Source organism: Balaenoptera physalus (assembly GCF_965194825.1).
Source record: "Balaenoptera physalus genome assembly, chromosome: 2".
Classification (NCBI taxonomy): Eukaryota; Metazoa; Chordata; class Mammalia; order Artiodactyla; family Balaenopteridae; genus Balaenoptera; species Balaenoptera physalus.
The window spans coordinates 13,082,149-13,101,435 of record NC_138883.1 but is presented as its reverse complement, the minus strand read 5'-3'; the positions used below and the strand labels follow the sequence as shown (position 1 = coordinate 13,101,435).

General features: G+C 52.0%; 1 protein-coding gene across 14 annotated transcripts in view; it reads right to left on the bottom strand.

Moving 5' to 3' along the window:
- CCDC88C (coiled-coil domain containing 88C) overlaps positions 1 to 19,287 on the bottom strand; it is a 125,218-nt gene that overhangs the window by 50,986 nt on the left and 54,945 nt on the right. For 10 of the 14 annotated variants that reach the window (XR_014260946.1, XR_014260947.1, XM_082451153.1 and 7 more), the window contains 6 exons: positions 9,143 to 9,201; positions 8,279 to 8,362; positions 5,751 to 5,891; positions 5,173 to 5,456; positions 4,422 to 4,503; positions 3,908 to 4,066 (listed from right to left, as the gene is read on the bottom strand). Coding sequence is in view for 12 of the 14 variants with exons in the window: in XM_082451153.1 (XP_082307279.1) it covers positions 3,908 to 4,066; positions 4,422 to 4,503; positions 5,173 to 5,456; positions 5,751 to 5,891; positions 8,279 to 8,362; positions 9,143 to 9,201 (809 nt within the window). In the remaining 2 variants the exon portion in view is untranslated. Of the gene's footprint in view, positions 1 to 3,907; positions 4,067 to 4,421; positions 4,504 to 5,172; positions 5,457 to 5,750; positions 5,892 to 8,278; positions 8,363 to 9,142; positions 9,202 to 13,640; positions 14,425 to 19,287 lie in introns of those variants that run through there. The other 4 variants (XM_082451159.1, XM_082451157.1, XM_082451161.1 and 1 more) reach the window with 3 other exon arrangements.

The following is a 19,287-nucleotide window of genomic DNA, read 5'->3' as shown; positions in this document are numbered from 1 at the left end:
GGCTGGGCGTCCCTCTACCCCCCATGGCGTCTGAGGCAGTGGCTGCCATCACCCTCTCCCCCGGCTCCCCTCCCCTGCACCCCTTTTGTCTGCGTGACCCCACCCCTTTTATTTCCTCCTTCCTCGGCAAGGCTGGGGTCCCAGAGGTGGAGAGAGGCATTTCAGCGCCACCTTGGTCCACCTCTTCACCGACTGCGATGCTGGGCAAGTTATTAATTTATTCTCAGTTTCGTTACCTGAAAAAATCAGAGGACCTAACGCTGGCTGCTCAACCTCACCAGGCCATCAGGAGGCTTAAATGTGGTGATACGGTTTGAGCTTAACACAGTTAGTTCCTGGTGTGTGGAAAAAGCTGCATAAACACACAGTTATTGCTGCTCATTTAAAACCTCACTGCACCTACTGTGGGCCAGATCGTGGGTCTGTAAAGGGCCAGAGAGTAAATATTTCTGGCTTCTCGGGTCCTAAGTCTGTCACGACTACTCAGCTCTGCAGGCACAGTTCAAAGGCAGCCACGGGCCGTGTGAATGAGCAGGCGTGGCTGTGTTCCAATAACACTTCACTTGTAAGAGCTGACGGTGGGTCGGACACCGCCCCGGGACTGATGGAAGTTTGGCCATCTCTGAGCTGGACAATGTGGGCACCAAGGACTCAGACTCAAGGTCAGGAAGGCACAGATCCCGTCTTCAAGGAGCTCCCGGTGTGGGTGGGAAACAGGGGATGCATCATTACGACACCACGCGATGAGTCTGCCTGGGGGTAAGAAGGGGCCTAAAGGAATGGGGGGCGGGGCTGGGGATGCAGCCCGCAGAGCTTGGCCTGCCCACCCCTCACCGGGCCTCCCTGTGCCTGGGAGATGCGCTGGGCCGAGGGGCCTCAGGGGGCACCAGCGGACCTGAAGGGGACTCGGTTTGGCCAGAGCAGAGAGTTCCACGGGGACCAGAGTGGGTGTCAGAAGAAGGCGTGGAGTGTGGACTTTATCCCAAGAGCAACGGGGAGGTGCCTGAGGAGCTCTTAGAAAGGTCACTCTGGCAGCAGCCCAGGTGGATGTGAACGAAAAGAGGTTGGGGCAGAATGGCCAACTCAGATGCTTGTGGAGGGCATTCTGGAATAAAGATAATGTTATTCCTGCGCAGGCACTGGAATAATGTGAACAAGCAACAATGCAGAAGGCCGGCTGGACATTGGGACTCACTCTCCAAACATCTGCCTCGGCCAGGGACAGGCTGGGAGGTGGGGAAATGGGCTCTGGAGGATGGAGAGCACCTGGGGCTGCAGGAGGAGGTGGAGGAGAAAGAAGAATCAAGGCCGAGCCGGCTCTGGCTTGAGTACCTGCCTCGGTGGATGGTGAGTCCAGTCTAGAGACAGTATGGGCGGGTTGGAAGGAGGGAGAGACACTGGATTTGGACACGCTGACCTTAACACAGACTGAGGTCTGGAGTGCGGGAGAAGCCCAGCCCAGGGATGAAGATTTGGGACCTGTTAGTCTGTACGTGCCAGCTAAAGAAGAGGCAGAAGGCAGAGAAGACATAATGGAGAAAGGCCAGATGGTAGAAGCAGAGCAAGGTGACCACCACCCGCATGGGCCCAAGAAGATGAAGTTCGGGACTCAGGAAAGCCAGGTGAGTGAGGGGTGGAGGGTGGTGGTGTCCGAGCTCACAGAGAGGGTGGGCGAGGGAGGCTGGGAAGTGCCCACCGGACTGGCACAGGAGTCGTGGGCCCTGATTCTCAAGCATGGTTTCAGGCGACCAGAGGTAGAGGCAGACCTGGAGGAGTGGGTTAGAAGGTGAGGCAATGAAGGGCACAGCTGGTGTTCTCTCCTTTCAAACAGGCTCGGAGAGGGACCAGGGTAGCTCGAGAGGGTCAGGGGAGAGTGGGAAGGGTTTGATTTTCTTTTTAATTAAAGGTGAAAAATAAAAACTAAAGGTGAGAGCATCTTGAGGATCCTAAGGATGGGACTCAAATCAACAAATGTATCTTGAGCACCTCCCCCTGCTGAAGATGACAGAGATGTAGTTTCTGACTTCATGAACTGCACTCTGTGGGGAGAGCTGTTGGAACCCCAGAGCGCAGGTGAGCGACCCTGCCTGGGGTCAGAGAGGCTTGGCCAGGGAGGAAGTCGAGCTGGGGCCCCATTCCCCAGGCCCAGCCGGACGGGCAGGGCAGACCAAACCATAGCCCATCTCCCCTCCTGAACCTGGGCACTGCGGAGGGATATCATAAGAATGTGATGTGTGTGTGCACCGCAACCCAGGACTGATCATTAACCCAGCTCCTGACTGCCTTGCCAACAACCCAGCAATCACTGCATGGATTGGTTCCAGGGGCCCCCATCTCTGTGGAGAGGGGCTTGCTAGCGTAAGCTCATTGGAAACGTGCTCCTGTGTCACGAGACACCAGAGTACAAGGGTCTCAGAGACGCCCAGGCCACTCCTCCTTTCACAGATGGGGACAAGACTTGCCCAACACCCACAAAGTTGGTGTGGCAGCTAGGACCGTGCCCTGCTATGTCTCTGCCTCTCAGACTACTGTTTCTTTCAGAGCCAGCACAGACCAGGAAGCTATAAATCCCAGAGAGGAGCGGAGACAGGCCCACCTTATCTTTACCCAGGACGCAAACGGCACCAATGCACCTGTCCTCAGTGTTAGGAATTTCAGACCATAACAAACCACGGGACAACAAGAATCTCCCAGGCAATCTTTCTGCCTTTGTCCTCCTCCCACGCGGCCCTCTGGACAGCAACCCCCGTGCCCTGACAGCAGTGAGGTGAGACCATGCTTTGCAAAAGCAAGTCAAGGACCACCCCGTGCATCCACCCCACATAGTCCCACTGTACCTAGGGGTGCCCACGCCGCTTTCCTCTCCTTGCTGTTTTAATCCTTATGTAAACTAGACTAGGACCCACATGAAAGCCACCAGAAGTTTAAAAACAAAACATGGAAATTTGTGTTCCATATTATTCTAACCAAAATTAACCTCGCCCTCTCCCTGAATCCCCGTCCTTTAACTCTCCTCCCACGTGGCACCAATGCATTCTTCCTTCTGTGACATGCAGCTGTTTCTCAGCGGTGAGACTGGACAGGCTCCGGGGGAGGGCACCTGCGCTGCCTGTCACCCCCCCTGTACGCAGAGGAGCGTCCCTGCACGATGGCTGTCCACAGCCGTGAGCCAGCTCGAGAGCACGACCGTGCTCCTCTCTCTGCCCTACTGCCCGTCACACCTAACACTGTCTTGTTCCAGAAGAGACAAAAACTCATGCTTCTTCCCCGAGTAGTCAGGTAGGACCCAGGCCCTGCCCTCAGGGCTCTAGGTCCACACGAAGCCTCTGGCTAAGCAGGGCGGATGGCACGTCTGCAGGTGGTTTGCAAGGACAATGCACCGACTCCAATGTGCCACTAACATTCCTCAGCGAACAAACGCTCCTTAAGTAGGTCTGAGGAACTAACGGGCCCTGGAGCACAGCCTGCCCCATCCCACCTCCGCCCAGCCCAGGAGCATGTCAGGGCCAAACAGCCATCCCCAAGCACGCCTGCCAGCAGCTGGGCAGGAGGCCTTGAGCAGGGAGAGGGCAACACAGGGCCCCTGCGACCTGCGTTCAAGCCCTTCAAAAGCCACCTAGGTGGCGAGAAAAGACTTGGGGATTATTTCTTACCGTCAAACAGGCTACTCAGTACGTCCTGACATCCTGATCTCACCCCGCTAGTTAGAACCATCTCCAAACCCCAAGATTGGCAACGGGGACAAAATACTTCATTTCTCAGAAAAGAGAGTCCAGGAACCTACAGCTGATGCGAGGCAGTCAGGATTGGTGGGTAAAGCATCAGTGACCCCACCTGGATCCTGGTCTCTGGGCCCCCTTCAGCCCCGACACCCTCCCCTGCATCTACCCGGAGGCTGGGCGCGTACCTCCATGCGGGCCTTGTAGAAGTCCACATCGTGCAGCTTCTCCCGGCAGCGCACCAGCTCCATCTCCAGCCTCTCCACACGGTTCGCCTTCTCCCTCAGGGAATCGAGCTCATCGCGATAGGCACGAGCAGACCGGGCGTCAGCCGCCAGCTGGATATTCTGGGAGACAGGCAAAGACAGGGGAGCCTAGCTTAGGGCACCCCTCTGGGGAGGGAAGAGAGGGTCAAGTCTCTGAAGCACAGCGTTTCCAGGACATCTCGGTGGCCGAGGGGCTCCACGTGCAGGCCACCGCGTGGGGTCCCCGCTCGCTGTCACTAAGAAACAGTCACCCTCTCAGCCGTTCTCAGGACAACCGGCTCTCGGGCAGTGTTACGCTGAGCAGGAAGGAAACAGAAGCCTTTGCTGGAAGCTCCCACCGTTGCATTCCCGAACCCCTGGGCCACAGCTGCTGGGGAGTCCCAGCCACCCCGTCCCCTCAACACACGCGGACACACAGACAGGCCTTCCTGCTCACCTCCTGCTTGACTTTCTGCAGCTCCAGCACCAGCTGATCTACCTCATGCCTGGTGTCCACAAGCTGCTCTGTCTTCTCCTCCCTGGGGGCGATTCGGAGCGAGTGTGGTGAAAAGGCTTACTTGGCAAGCAGCGGAGCGGCCCGCCACCCTGCAAGCCCCCAGCAGGAAAAGGAAAGGGAACTGCGTTTCTGGGGATGAGGAGGGGAACTGGCATGTGGGGGTTGCGGAAATGTTCCTGACTCCAAGTCTTTTCCATTTTTAACTTTTCAATGCCCACCCTCAAACTGCATCCATTGGGCAGTGGGTTTCCCTCTGGGGGCACAGAGAGGTAAGGAGACCCCGGCTGCAGCTTCTGAGGCGATGGGCAAAGTGGCATATTCACCAGCTGCAGGCAACGAGGCCGGCTCACCAGACAGGGGCGAGCCACATCCTCCCTCCAGCCCAAAACCATACCAGTGGGTGGTCATCTACGCCCAGACGGCCTGAGCACGGACTGGCAGCAGCCCTAGAGACCTGGTAGGACAGGCCCGGGGAGGGTCGCGCAGGCCCGGGGAGGTTCCTCGCGCAGGCCCGGGGAGGGTCGCGCAGGCCCAGGGAGGGTCGCTGCTGGCGCTCAGGGCAGAGCCCAGCTGACGCTACAGGGCCCGAGTCAGAGCTCTCCTGTTCGCTGCACCACACGTGCTAGAAACGGGTGTCTGTGACACGCAGCGCAAGAGCAGAACAAACAGCCCAGCCGACCGGAGGACTCACAGCTCCTGCCTGACGCGGCGCAGCCTGGCCTTGGTGTCCGCCAGCTCCACGGCCAGGTGCTGCTTGTCCTCGCTGGAGAGGCTACTGGTGGGGCTCGGCGTGGACTCGGCGCTGGAGGACTTGAGGGGGCTGGGCAGGTGCTGGGCCTGGAGGTAGTCCCGCTCCTGGGTGAGGTCCACGATCAGCTGCAGCGGGGCGGGCGGGGGAAGGGAAGGAGCGCTTGCACCCGAACTTGGGGCACAGTGGTCAGCGGACAGGAAGAAAGTGAGTGGCGTCGGCCGAGACTGAGAAACCAGGAGGAAGCAGGAGTAACGGGATGTAAAAAGGAGCATGTGAACAAGGAGGGTCTCTGAGCTCCATGTTCGATGAACAACTACCTTCCCACGGGGCTCTCGGAGGTGACCGTGGGCTGCAGGGAAAGTGCCCGGCTCCCGCCCCCCACCCCCCCGAAACCAGAGAGACAGGACCAGGGGGCAGCAGGCTTGAGACGAAGAGTCAGGAAGAGGAGGGTGGCCGCGTGGCCAGGGCCCAGGCGTCCCTCCCGGACCTGCCAGCCCACCACCCACCCGCAGACGCACCTCCGTGCACTCGTCCCTCTCGTCGATGAGCCGCCTGAGGTGAAAGACCATGTTCCTCGACAGGGCCTCCAGCTCCTCCGGGGCCACGTCCGGGAGCTCCAACCACTGCAGGTCGAACACATTCTCCTGGTTGTGGGTCACCTGCGGGCACAGGTCAGGCGCTGCAGAGGTGGGCAGGGCACAGCCGGGGGTTCCGGGAGCTCCCCGACCCCGCAGCCAGGGGGTGGGGTCACAGCTGACTCGGTCCCCTGACATCATTGACAGATTTTCCGTGGAGAGCAGGGGGCTCCTCAAGCGAGTGCAGACGCCCCTCAGCCAAGTTCCACTAGCACAAGTCAGGCAGGGTGTTAAGTCAGTCTCAACACCGGCTCCAAGAGGACACGGATTGTTTTTAATACCAGAGAGCTCTCCTTATAATATAGTATTTCCCTAAAAATATACTGTCCTCAGATATTCTTACTGAAGCATCAATTTACAACACAAAGAAGGTAAGTCCTAGGGATGCCAGGACTTACAAAGAGGGACTGTATGTTAAAAAAAGATAGAATCTAATGCGAATATGGCAAATGTTAAAAATCTTATGTTGGAATGTTGGGTACATAACAATCTTACATTACTTTTTGGGAAATATTTCATCGTCTAACAATTTTCAGGTAAGCCTGTATCTCATCCCCACAGGCCACAGAAGACCTCCTGGATCCTCCCTTTCCATCAGATGTGAGCGGAGGCCCGTAGCTACGTCTACACTGGGCAGCCTCTTCAACGACTCTGCCGACCTGACCTTCTCAACCCGACACCCCCAGACCCGCCAGAGGAGGCAGAAGATCAATTTCGAGTCCCCATACTTCCAGTTTGGGAAGGTGAGTATTAGCACACTCGAGCCTCAACAGGGGAAAACGAAAAGAAACCAGAGAGGCACACCAACAAAAGTTCTTAAGTTTTTCAGAGCAGTAAATGGAGAGACAGAATAGTTTAAAAACAAAGAAACAAAGACAGGGCCCTTCAGTTTCTCAAAAAACACCTGCTTTCTTACCTCTCCTCCCTTACGAAGGAAAGCTGGGATTCAGTAAATCTCCGAGAACTAGGAGAAATCTCACCCCATTGTACAGGGCACCCTAAAGGCCCGGAACTGGGATTGAGAGGCCGGGTTCCTTCCAGGCCTGCTCCACACCAGTGTTCGGGAAAGGCCTCTGGAAAGGGGGTTCAGGGGTGCAACCGCAGCTGCACGCCAGTAACTCAAGGAGCTTGGAATGAAAGGCTTATGCTCCTCCTCCCAGTTCTGACTCAGTGGGTCTCCCGTGCGGCCCGGGCACCTGAATGTTTAAGAAGCACCCAACTAATTCTGAAGTCCTGTTTCCATAGCCCGTCACCAAACTTGATAATCTCGCAGGGCTTCTTTTTTGGGTGCATGCTTTTTTAAAAAAAAATATCCTGCTGGCAGAACAGGGGAGGGGAGACAGTGAGTAGCAAAGACCTAGCTAGTCTCGAGGACCTAGTCCCCAGATACATTTTCAAAACACACAGACACACGAGGAAAGTTAAAAGGCAGAATGGTTCTTAAGCTAACAGGTCACTGACACGAATGGTTGAGAATATTTCCTACAATGCTGATGGGCTTTGCTGGACCCTCTACCTGCCATAAGCTGCCTCCGTCTCCTGCTTCAAATCCTGACTGCAACCCACAGTGCCCTAGGCGGCTGTGGAAGCCCAGCAGCCTGTCCCCAGAGCCGGCGTGGGGAGCTCTGTGTTCAGCTGCCTCTGCCAGTTACACACCTGCTCCTACGTGCTCCTGCTCATGTCTTTTTCATGCATTTATCTCATCTGTCCAATTACATGGAAGGCTGAACCATACCTCCTAAGATAATTAAAACGTACAAGGCTTCTTTTGGAGGAGGGTGGGGTGGAGGTCTGGGGACTAACTCTCAGGTGGGTGCTTGGTTTCCAGGGAAACTACCCCTTCAGTTGATACCACCTCTGCCAAAGTCAACGGCGGAGGGAGGGGCTGCCCTTAGTGCAGAGCCCTCCTGACCCCACCCAGGGGGCCGAGTCTCCGGATACAGCCCTCTGGGACTTGCTGGGTTTTAACTTCCCAAGGGGTGGCAGTGGTTTCTCTGCCATGTCACTGATAGAAGCAGTGACTCTCTCTCTATAAGGATCAACCATTTGAAGCCGGGTGACATTTGCCAGAATACATTTTCAGGGACTGTAAATCAAATTCTGAGCCTAAACCACTTGACAGCTCTTAAAAATAGTCTGAATCCATATTAGGCAAGAAGAAGAGGCAAAAGAAGACTTGATTGAGGTTTTTTTAAAAAATTTTTTTCATTTTAGCCGCCACTTTATTTTAGCTTGCTGACAGCTACCTTTCCAAATCGAATCAATTTGTCTGTAGTGTCTGAAACCTACAATTAGCAAAATCATTAATGGGTGATGTGCTCTTTAGAATTTTCACTGGTGGAGAGGGCCTGCCTGCTGGGTGCCATGGGAGCAATGGTCCACGGCTAAGCCCCACAAAGCTCCCCACCTACCTCCTGTATATGGGCCACGATCCCGGCCTGTGTCTCAATGTCCAGCTGTTTGATTCTTTCGATAAATTCCTCTTTCCTCTCACACTGTGGAGGGTTACAAGTGTTAATGAAACTGTTTTACAAGGGCAACCTAGGGCCGCCAGAGCCACAGAAATAGTTTCAAAAGGAGACACCTACCCCATCCCTGGCTTTTTCTTCTATAAGCAAGAGTGCTCTGCCCTCCTACCAGCCAGCCCCCTCACACTGAGGTTTCTCTAGAAGCGGCTCAGACTACGTATAGCACAATCACCTGGGGGGGTTGTCTTTAAAAACACCGGGGGGTGGGACACAGACAAGCTCTCCAGGGGATTCTTAAACAAGTAAAGATCAAGAACAGCTGGTTTAGGGCAGCAGTTGGTAAACTTCATCTGTAAAGGGCCAGATGGTAAAAAAAAAAAAAAAAAATCTTAGACTGGACAGGCCATGGGTCTCAGCTCTGCTGGTGTAGTGTGAAAGCAGCCACAGGTAATCTGTAAAGGAATCAGCATGGCTGTGTCCCCCTAAAACTTTGTTTACAGAAATAGGTGGCAGGTCAAATTTGGCCCACAGGTTGTGTGCTGACCCTTGCTCTAGATGTTCCTACACTGGGGACAATTTGCTAATGGCACCCGGCCCCAGGGATCCCCACCTGGCCTCTTGCCCAAGGTGCCCTGGTGCTAGAAATGGTTGCCACCTAAGACAGTGTCACGTCTCTCGCAGGAACCCTGCGACCTTCCATCCTATTGGGCTGAAAGCAGCTTCACTCCTACCTCACCGAAGGGGGTGTTTTATCCCCACAAACCCAAACCTAAGAGCCCTCCTCTCTGCCCCCTGCCCAGTCCCTACCTGGACAGCACAGCCCAGCACCAACAGCAGCACCTTCTTAATCTCCTCCATACTCTTCCCTAAATCAAAAGAGCAACACAGTTAATTAAGCTCAACTGTTTGTAAAATTTCACCAGTGATATATACAGATCTGCTGCAGGGGGAAAAAAAAATCAAATAAGCTAAAAAAAACCCCTCTCTACCCAGTGATATGCACTTAAGGTGTACACACTCCATCTGTTTTCTCCATATGGGTTTGTTTTTTTCTTAAACCAAATGAGAATGCCGTCCATAACTATTTGTGGCCCTTTTCCGTTCACATGTATCATAAAATCTTTCCATGATAATGAATGAATATGAGCATCGCTTTTTAGTGTGTGTGGTAAGCAAAGTACAATGGACGAGAACAGTCCCCACAGGAAAATACTCAATCGACTCTGAAATAAGAATGGACACAAACTTGCCTTTCCATCCTGCAAAATCTCATACAGACGAAGGAGAAGAGTAAAGTGAACCCCCATGCTCGTCACCCGCTTCACATTACCAGCATTTTGCACATTTATTCCATCTCCTCCCCACCGCCGCCGCCTTTGTTTCTCAGTGTCTGGCTGGAGCATCCCCCAAAGCAAGTCCCAGACACCACACACACATCATTTTTGATGGTCTCATACTTACTTTGTACAAAGGCCACAAACGAATTCAACCACTCCCTTTCCAGAGATCTGATTTTTCAATATTTTAATCTAAACGATGCTACAAAGAACATCTTACAGCTAATTCTTTATGGACATCCTGACTCCCTCCTTCAGGATAAACTCATCTTTCAAGCTTTTCCTACTTCCAAACTGCCCTGCAGAAAGGCTCTGCCATTTTTCTCTCACAACCAGTATACCATAAATCCCACTTCCCCACGCCCAGACCAACACTGTTTTATACTACTCCTTCTCAGCTTTGCCAATCCGGCCAAAAAATCCTATTTCATCATTTTACACTGTGTCTTTTCCATCATGCTTGAGGCCAAATGCGTCTTCATCTGTTTATCAGTTTCAGTCACTTAAATAAACAGAGTCAGGATACAGGAGCTCCAGACCTGAGTTGGTCACCAGGAGGCCTGTGACGGGAACAAGCTGTACTCTGTTTCCCAGTCTCTGTTTCCACATCTGTGAAAGGGAGGCAGCTGGCCTGGGTGACGTGCAGGGTGCCTTTCGGGTGAGAAGCTCTACGGTTCTCTGCCCTTTTCATAATATCCTGTTCTCTTTGGGGGGAGAAGGGACATGCTAGAAAAAGCATTGTTTTCCTGAAAGGCTTACCAACACCCACTCACATTGTGCTAAAATGGTCCAAAGCATCATCCATGACACCTGGGATGAAGAAAACCAAACTCATGTTCAAAACTAGTGCTGTGGTTCACTTAGGGTCCTCGGGTGTCAGGCATGTATGGAGTAACATGTGACTTCATCCTAATATCTCTCACCTGAGAAATAGCTAAAAACAGCTTTTCCTGAGATGACATGATTATGGTCAAGTCTCAGAACTGGGGGCTTGGCATCCCCCTTCCCACCGCCTAGTCTGAAGGTGGGTGGGATGGGCTGGGGGGCACTCAGATTCCACACTCTTAAGAATCAATCAGGTCTGGTGTTGCAGATCAACCCATGATGATCAAACCTTCTCTTTGCTAATAAGTGTAGAACTTCATCAATGTTTGAAACGGAAAAATTCTCAAAGACTTTAATGGATTTTTTTTCCACCTGAGGCCTTTTATTTGGCCCAAGAGGCTCTAATCCATAGACAATAAATACGTGTACCACCACAATGACTCACTTCTCTATGAAGGCTGAGGTGGTGATCAGTCACGGTTTTAGTTCTGATACAAAGAAAAGGACATGCCCACCAGAGTATTAAAAACTCCAATCAGTCTCACCAAAATCTTCCCCTGGCCACAGTGCTCATGACAGCCCACGTGGCTGTCCTCACCTCTCTCCCTTCACGGTCCGTCCCCAGATGACTGGCAAGGGACCCTCGTAAGCCCTTTGGTGGATATAACAAGTACAGAACCCCCCCCCCCACAGCTGTCACCAGCTCCTCGTCTGCAGTGATTCACCTTTCATAGGCCGTCTACCTGGTGCTGTAGCCAGCAGAGCTGACACACAAGAAGAAAGTATTTTAAGGGCCTTGGATCAGCTCAAACAGAAGTCAGAGTTCACGAAGAAGCTTTATGTACTCTTCACAGCAAAGGCCCCAGAGGACCTAATTATATCATACTCTGGATAACTTAAACAACTCCGATGATCCCTTCTCCCAGCCGACAGCAGACAAAACCGGCAAATTAAAAGTGGAAAGGAGCACAAGAAAGGCCCACTGTGAGTAGCGAGAGGATAAGCCGGTTATCCGATAGCAAGGAAGAGACGAGAAACCCTGCACACATACACGAGGGCTTAAAACTACAGTCTGAGGCTGTTCAGTGAAAGAATGAAGGGCTCTGCTCCCTCAGCATCCTGTAGTTACACACAATAACAACCGTGAGTCATTCATTCATTCCTTCATTCATTCATTTACACCCATCAGACAGCAAGAAAAAACTAAATCTGATCCAGAGCACTGTTGGGAAAGTATGGAATTCCAGTTTGCTAGGTTTTGTAACAGAGGGGGAGAAAGGATTTTAAAAGTAGAGAATTAATTTTAGAAAAATGTTCAGGGAATAATTATTTAAAATACGCTTTTTGGTGGTGAACAGGGCACTAGGAAATTCACCTCTGCCTTCGTTCACGTGAAGCGGTGCCGTGCTCATTCTCACCAAGCTAAGTGAATAAAAACATGTGCTATTAACAAATGTATCCTGTGGTTTTTACCCCTACACAAATTCCTAGGAAACTTAAAAAGAGAGAGAGAGAGAGAGAGAAAAGCAGAAGTTCCCTCATTTCTCATGGAAAGCTGATGCCCAATTTCTCTCAGGATTTCTGCTATTTTCAAAATCTACCAGATTGTGGGTTTTGAATAGTTCCAAAACACATCATAAGACTCTCTACCGGGTCCTTGCCGGCAAGGATGGCTCAGTGACACAGTTACACAGGCAAAGAAGAAACAACCCTACAGACAGCTCCCTCCCAAGCACCTACTAGGTGCTGGGTGCTTGCTGAGAACATACCCATAATCAACACAGTCCTCTGAGCTCAGACCAAGAAAACCAGCAACTTCTATGGGAACCCAGAGGAAGGACAACTAGTTTGTAGTAAAGATCACTCAAGGCTTCCTAAAGGAAATGACTTCTGAGCTGAGACCCCAGGATGAGGAGAGATTTGGGGGCTTTTCAGGCACAGGGAATAGCACATGAAAAGGCCTAGACACAAGAGAATATGGTGCTGCTTGTCAAATTATAAACGCTTTGTGCTTAAGCTTATTAGAGTGGGTTTTCATGAGAAATGGGAGGCAGGGTAGGAAGCAACGTGGATTTCTGTACCTAGTGAGTCACAAGCAACCAATGGGTGGGGGGAGGGCCGAACACATCAGACACCCTTTGCACCTACCCACAACCCCAGGGGGAATCCCATGACAGCCTGAGCTAATGGTCGAGTCTAAGAAAAATCTTACTTACTTACTTTACTACCTGCTTCCTGGAGTCTTGACACAGAGAAACTCACTCCAGCCTTTCTTAGCAGAAACGGAATGCATATAGGCTGACCTAAATTATACATCATGCTACAGATGTGTGTAGCAATCAGCTTCCAAAACAGAAGGGAAACTGATACCGCACGTGTGATAAAGGTGGACCTGGGGATAGAAATATAGTGGGGCAATTAAAGTACACCAGCCTCTAAAATGTGGAGACTGAATCAGATCAGGATTGGAAAATTCCATGACTTTCTAATCTTGAGTCTGTGGCAGACATAACTAGTCAATCATAACACTTTCTTACCGAGCCTGGAAGGAGGCCTCAGAATCCTTCTGAACACAGCACTCTCGATGTAGCCACTGCCTGACACGCAATGAAAGCTGGCACATGAAACGAAACCCAGCTTCCATGCCTGCTACACAATCAGTGGGGTCCTTTTGGCTCTACTCTTTGATTCTCTAAGACGCAGTCATTTGAATGTTCATACATTCTCTGGATACGGAAAATCAATCTTGTGTATAAGTGATCACTGGGGTGTCAAGGTGGGGATTTAGACAAAGGAAGGCAAACAGCCCTTTCCAGGAGGACCACAGCCCCAGAGGCCCTGGGTCCGTGAGTCGCCAGCCAGGGTGAGGGTTTAACCCTCTCAGCCTGGAAGGACTGACCCACTGGAGTTAATCCTGCCCTCCCCAAGTGCCCTTCACCTCTACAGTCCATTACAGCACTTTCATATAACATGCTATCATTTGACTTAATCCCCAGAGCAATCCCCAAAGGCCGGTATTAGCTCCATGTTACAAACAAGAGGAGGCTCAGACAAGCCGAGCCACAGAACTGAGATTTGGTCACCACCTGCTCTCTCCTAACTCGCTACCATCCCCCTCCCTGAAACTGCCATTATTTATTTACATTTCCTTCCAGAGCAGGGCTCTCTCTGGTTTAGCGTCTGATCCCCGTGCCACAGGGCAGGTCTCTAGCCAGCGTCTGCTGATTGAGTGACTGACGGTTAACTGTTAGCATCGTGTCTCAGGGAGAAAAACAAAGAGAACGTTTTCAGTTTCCATTCTTGTTGGGATGGAGATATACGTGTCTCTGTGTGTGTGTGTATTTTTTTTTTTCTTTATAATTCTACATTCTGCTCTCCTCTGACTTATGTGCTGGAGTCAACCACTCACTGTGCTTTCCCTGGTTTCTTAGTTAAAAACCAGTCATTTCATAAGGATGATTATGGGGCTGTCTCACTGATTTGAAGATAGCACTGCACTGAACGTGACCCTGTTTCTCCTCAATGCATAATGACATCTCAAGACTCACCCGCACGGGCACAGTTCTATGGGCTCTCCTGGGGGCTCTGCTTACACTGAGAAGAGCTGTTATTATTTTGACACGGTTACCTTGGGTTCCATGAGGAACAGTGTGGACGGTAATTCCTCGCGGGTGGGCACTTAGGGACCCTCCATAATAATACCCGTCCCAGGTCATGGGATGGGAGGCAAGCACCTCACAGCCTGGAGAGCGACTCCTAGGAAACCCTCACTTAGACTTCTTACACCTAGAACGTTACACGTGTGACCCCCACCAGGCGCTCCCCCATTTATTAGTCATTCAACAAACGTTTATCACACGTGGACTTCGCAGGCACGAAGCCACACGTCTGTTTGAAATGATGTGGGTGGCTCCAGAGCGCACCCTGACCCAGGGCCCTGTTATCCCACCGTCTCTCCTTCACCCCCACCCCAAGCCTGCCCCCACCCGCAGGGATCCCTCACACCACCTCGTGTGGGTAACGAGAACCTCTGCCCAGATGCCGCAAGGCAGCCACTCCCAGAGAGCGACTTCAACAGCTACATCAAGCCCCTCAGACAGCGCCATCATCAAACAGGACTCCTTAGCCCAGCCTGCCTAGGCCGCAGAAGCTGAGAACTAATTCATTCCCTAGCACCAAACGACTGAAGATCAGAAAAGGAGCAGCAACCACAAGAACGCAGCTTGCGACCCAGAGTCTGCACTGGCTGCAGGTGAGACGGTGGCAGAGGCTGGAGGTGATCTGAGAAAGGGTCCCTCCCACGCACCAGGCAGAAAACGCAAAGCCCCAATATTATCGGTGAACACAGAGACCTTTGACAAGTAAGAGCTCATCCCTCCTCCTCGGACAGCCACGGCCGCAGAGAGCAGTCCCGCTGGACGCCATGCACGGTCACGCAGCCGGGGAGCCCCCTCTCTGTGTACAGCCCATCACTAGGAGGTGACCAAACAAAGTCTGGTTTCCAGGCAGGTCCCGCGGCTGCTCCGAAGGCTGGCATCTGGCCACGCTCTAACGATTGCTGTGCTTGCTGCTAACCAAGCTTTTCACGTTCCTAGAAAAGCTAAGTGCTGGCACTCAGCTCAAGGGCCCAGCAACCCCCTGCGCGCTACATGGACCGGAGAATTCATTTCTCAATCCAGCAGGCCGCACAGAAGCAAAGAAGCAGGCCGCAAGCCATGCCATGTGAAATCGCGTGTGGGTGCTTTTCTGAACCTGCTCCCTCCAGGAGAAAACAGGAAGCATGAAGAGGATCGAATGCCTGCAAGATTAGCTTTTCTTTATTTACTTACTTCTTCCCTCCTCATTTAAAGGACCTAAGGTTTCTGCAAACACGAAAGTTTTATATATATATACAAACATGATCAGAATTCAGGAGAAATGAAAAAATAGCTTAAGGTTGGGAAAAAGAACTCAAGAATCGCTCATTAACACCTAATGGCAGACCCTCGACCCACCACGTCACTTGGCAAGCAGGGCACTGGGGCGGGCAGAGCCACAGGAAGGTGGCAGGGGAGGGAAGGCAGCCCGCCCGCTTTCTAAAAGAACAATCTCAGCGGCAGGAAGACTGTTTGTAATAAACCAGACTTGGAGGCCTCTCTCCGGTCACCGGGGTTGGAGGTGAGCCAGCCCCTGGGTGCACTGGCCCTCAGGGGTTCCAGCTCGTCATCAAAAGGTAGAGCGGTGCAGTGAGGGAAGGTTTCCATGGGATCTGAGAAGCACATCAAGGACGCCCTTGATAGGAGAGCAAGTAAATCCTAGAGGGTTAAATATTAAATTCCAAGGAGTTTCAGGAGTTCCGTTTCCCGCTGGCCTTTGAAACCTAAACTTCAGCTGTGACAGAGACTTCCTCCCTGTGCCCTGAGCTTGCCGCTCCTCATGGGACTGCCAGCACACTTCCACTCCTCTGAACTTGTCACACCTGGACACCTCCCTCTGCTGCTCTGTCGAGGGTTCTTCGAGGCCCTGCCACATACCACCTCCTCCAGGAAGTCTTCCTGACCTGCCCAGGCAGAACTGATTGCCCGCCTTGCACTCTGTGGGACGCATGCTCGCACTGCTTCTCGCCCTGCAACAGGCTAGTCATGGACACTTTCCTCCCCTCCTGCCCCAACGCAGACTGGGGGCTCCTTGAACAGAGACACCCTATTTGTCTCCATGGTCACTGGACCCATGGTGGGCATCTGACAGAGAAAGCTGGAGGGGGGCTTGGGCTGAGCTCCTCGGTGAGGAGGAGGGATGCAAGCGCGTTCCCGTCTTCTATTTGGGAGGGTCAGAAATTGGCCTTCTGGTTTCTTTGGCCAGAGCAGCAGGAGAACGGAGGTCTGCAAGAGCTGTGAAGGAAGGATGTTTACAGAATCTGGGGGCACAGAATCTCAGACTCCTCAAGGTGCTCTCTCTGTCCCTGGAAGCCCCTTCTGTAACCGTCACGAGAGAAAAAACTGAGGACGAGGACCAGATCACCGAACAGCAATTAATGGGAGGCTATCCTCAAAGGTTCCAGCTGTGTTCACAGACATGACCCTGTAGGGTGCGAATACGGGATCAGCCCCTCCTTGGACCCGGGAATCTTGCCTGGCATTTAGAACTCAAGAGACACCAGGCAGAATAATGACAGTGGCTGGTCCTCCTGCTTGGAACCACTGGCTGACCGTCCACATACCTAACCATCTGCGTAACTTACGGTAACAAATACCTCTTTTACCTATGGGACCACCATGCTGTGTGCCTCTGAATGAGTTCCCTCCCCTCTCTGGGCTGGGTTTCTGCACTTACATGGCTCCACCCTGTCCATTCTAAACAGCTTAGGAGTGATCAGCAATTCACAAGTCTGAAAACCACTACTGCACTTGGATACAAACCTTGGAAGAAAACACAGTGCTCTCTTCCAGCATGATTGCTCTATGATTCATTGCAGAAATTAATTTGCTAACACCCTGGCTTCCTGTCAGACAAATGTAGTCTTTTTCGTGTGTGTGGCACAGTGACAGGCCTGGCTGCTGAGAAACCAGAGCCTGAAGTTCTGGCCAACGCCTTCCCTCATTTTAGAGATGCCGCGGACATTGTGATCTCTTGGTTCTCATGTAGAATACACTCTTCGATAAGCCATGTAAATATGTTTAATGGATGCACAGCTGGCAAGACGGGGGTGCAGGCAGTTTTCAGTGCATCATTACCGGCCTAGGGCAGCCACACACATGGTGTTGGGCAGAGGTCGACTCTCACTTGACCCTGACCACGGACACTTGACCGTTGTATCTGTGAGAGCATGTGGTTAACATCTGTAAGGATCACTAGCTTGATGGAAGAGGGAAGTGGGGACAGGAGAGAGAAACGACAAAGTGGGTCTCCAGCACTTATGCTCTATTTATTCAGCACCTACTATGTGCCAGGCACTGCTCTAGACACTTAGAAGACATTGGCAACAACAACAAAACCCCCCAAGATTCCTGCTCTCATGACAGATTACATCCTAGAGGGGGAAAAATAAGCAGTGCAACAGACATGGAAAAATAAGTAAATGAGAGCGTATACTGGAGGGCGTTAAGTGTTATGAAGAAAGGGAAGGCAGAGCAGGATAAGAGGGCTGGGAGTCCTGAGGAGGAGGGAGGGATGCAGCTGCAAACAGGGAGGTCATCAAGATGGGCTGCACTGAGAAGGTGATATTCAAGCAAAGACTGGAAGGATCTGTTCCTGTGAGAATCTGGGAAAAGCATTCCAGGCAGAGGGAACAGCTGGTGCACAGCACAGGGAGAAAAGTGACATAATCTAACTTTCTAACAGGACCGGCCGCTGTGTCGAGAACAGACAGCAACAGACAGCACGGGGCAAAGGTAGAGAGGCAGGCAGACAGAAGGCCACTCCGGTGCTAGCCAGGAGGATGGTGGGGGCTAGAACCGGTGGGCAGCGGGGCAGGAGGAGAGAAGAGCTCAGCTGTTTGGAAATTAAAGCCAGGGCACTGCCTGAGGAATGGGTGTGGGGTAGGAGGGAAGGATACATTTTGGCCAACTGGAAACAAGACAAAGGACACCCTACAACATCCAGTCCTGGGGGTCCACACACGGCCCAGCCACCGGGGAAGGCTTTTCTGCTACACGCCACTGTATGGACGTGAGGGAGGGTTAGAGCAGGGTCCTGCAGGACCCCAGGCCAGGCTCCAAGAAGCGGCATCTACAGTAACGAGGCGCTGGACAGACGCTTCCCCGCGGACGGGTATCCAGGGAGATGATTATAAAATCACGCACAATCAGAGAGGAAATCCAGAGGTCATTCGAGGTACAAACAGGAAATAAGAGAATGGGGATTGGGGGCCAGGAGGGCAGACATTGAGGACAGATTTTTAAAGTACATGAAGTGTTTTCTCACATTCATTAAACCATCCTTGAATCCCACCCAGGGTAGGAAAAAAGAGAACATCCTTTTGTCTGATGGGTGCAGGATGATAGACATATAGAAAAATCGTCTAATAGTATTTAGTCATGACAGCTTCCTTTTTTAGGTCAGAGGAAGGGGGATAAATGCTCGGTGTCTTGGGATCATTTAGTGTGTGTGTGTGTGTGTGTGTGTGTGTGTGTGTGTGTCTGTCTCTGTTGTGTGTGTGTGTGTGTGTGTGTCTGTGTGTGTGTGTCTGTGTATGTGTGTGTGTTTTGACTAGATGTTCTGCTGGGATCTGTCCTGCCCCTGCCCTGGCTCCACTGAGATGCATTTACCAAAAACAAAAAATAACCGAAAACTGAAACGTTATAAATAACAGTACAGTGTCAACATCAGCCAAAAAGAGCACAGGCATGCTCCTGAGCCATGTGGCAGAATTTGTAAAAAAAAGCCGCCCCACAAGAAAGAAACCAACTTTGTTCTTTATTTTAAAAGAAACCCCAAATGCTTCACGCATCTACTTTTAAAATTTAAAACAGAAAACACCATTCCACAAATATGTCTCCGGCACTCATGTCTGCGTCTTCTCGCTGGTGCACCTCTCCTGCCAACCTCCTCTGCTCTCGGAGCCCCCCCGACACTCCTGTCAAAACCTACCCATGCGTGCGCCCAGCTCTCACCCCTCCAGCCCTGACTTCAGGGGAGGCAGCCCCTCCCCTCTCAGCAGAGCCCGCAGAAGCTGCTGTCAGTCAGGCCCTGCCTGCCAGGGGCCTTCTGAGCTTGCTGCAGCAGTTGGGATTCTCGTCCTTAACTTTCCCAGGGCTCCCCATCTCATCTCTCCAACTTCTCCATCAGAACTGGGGCCAGAACCTCTTCAAT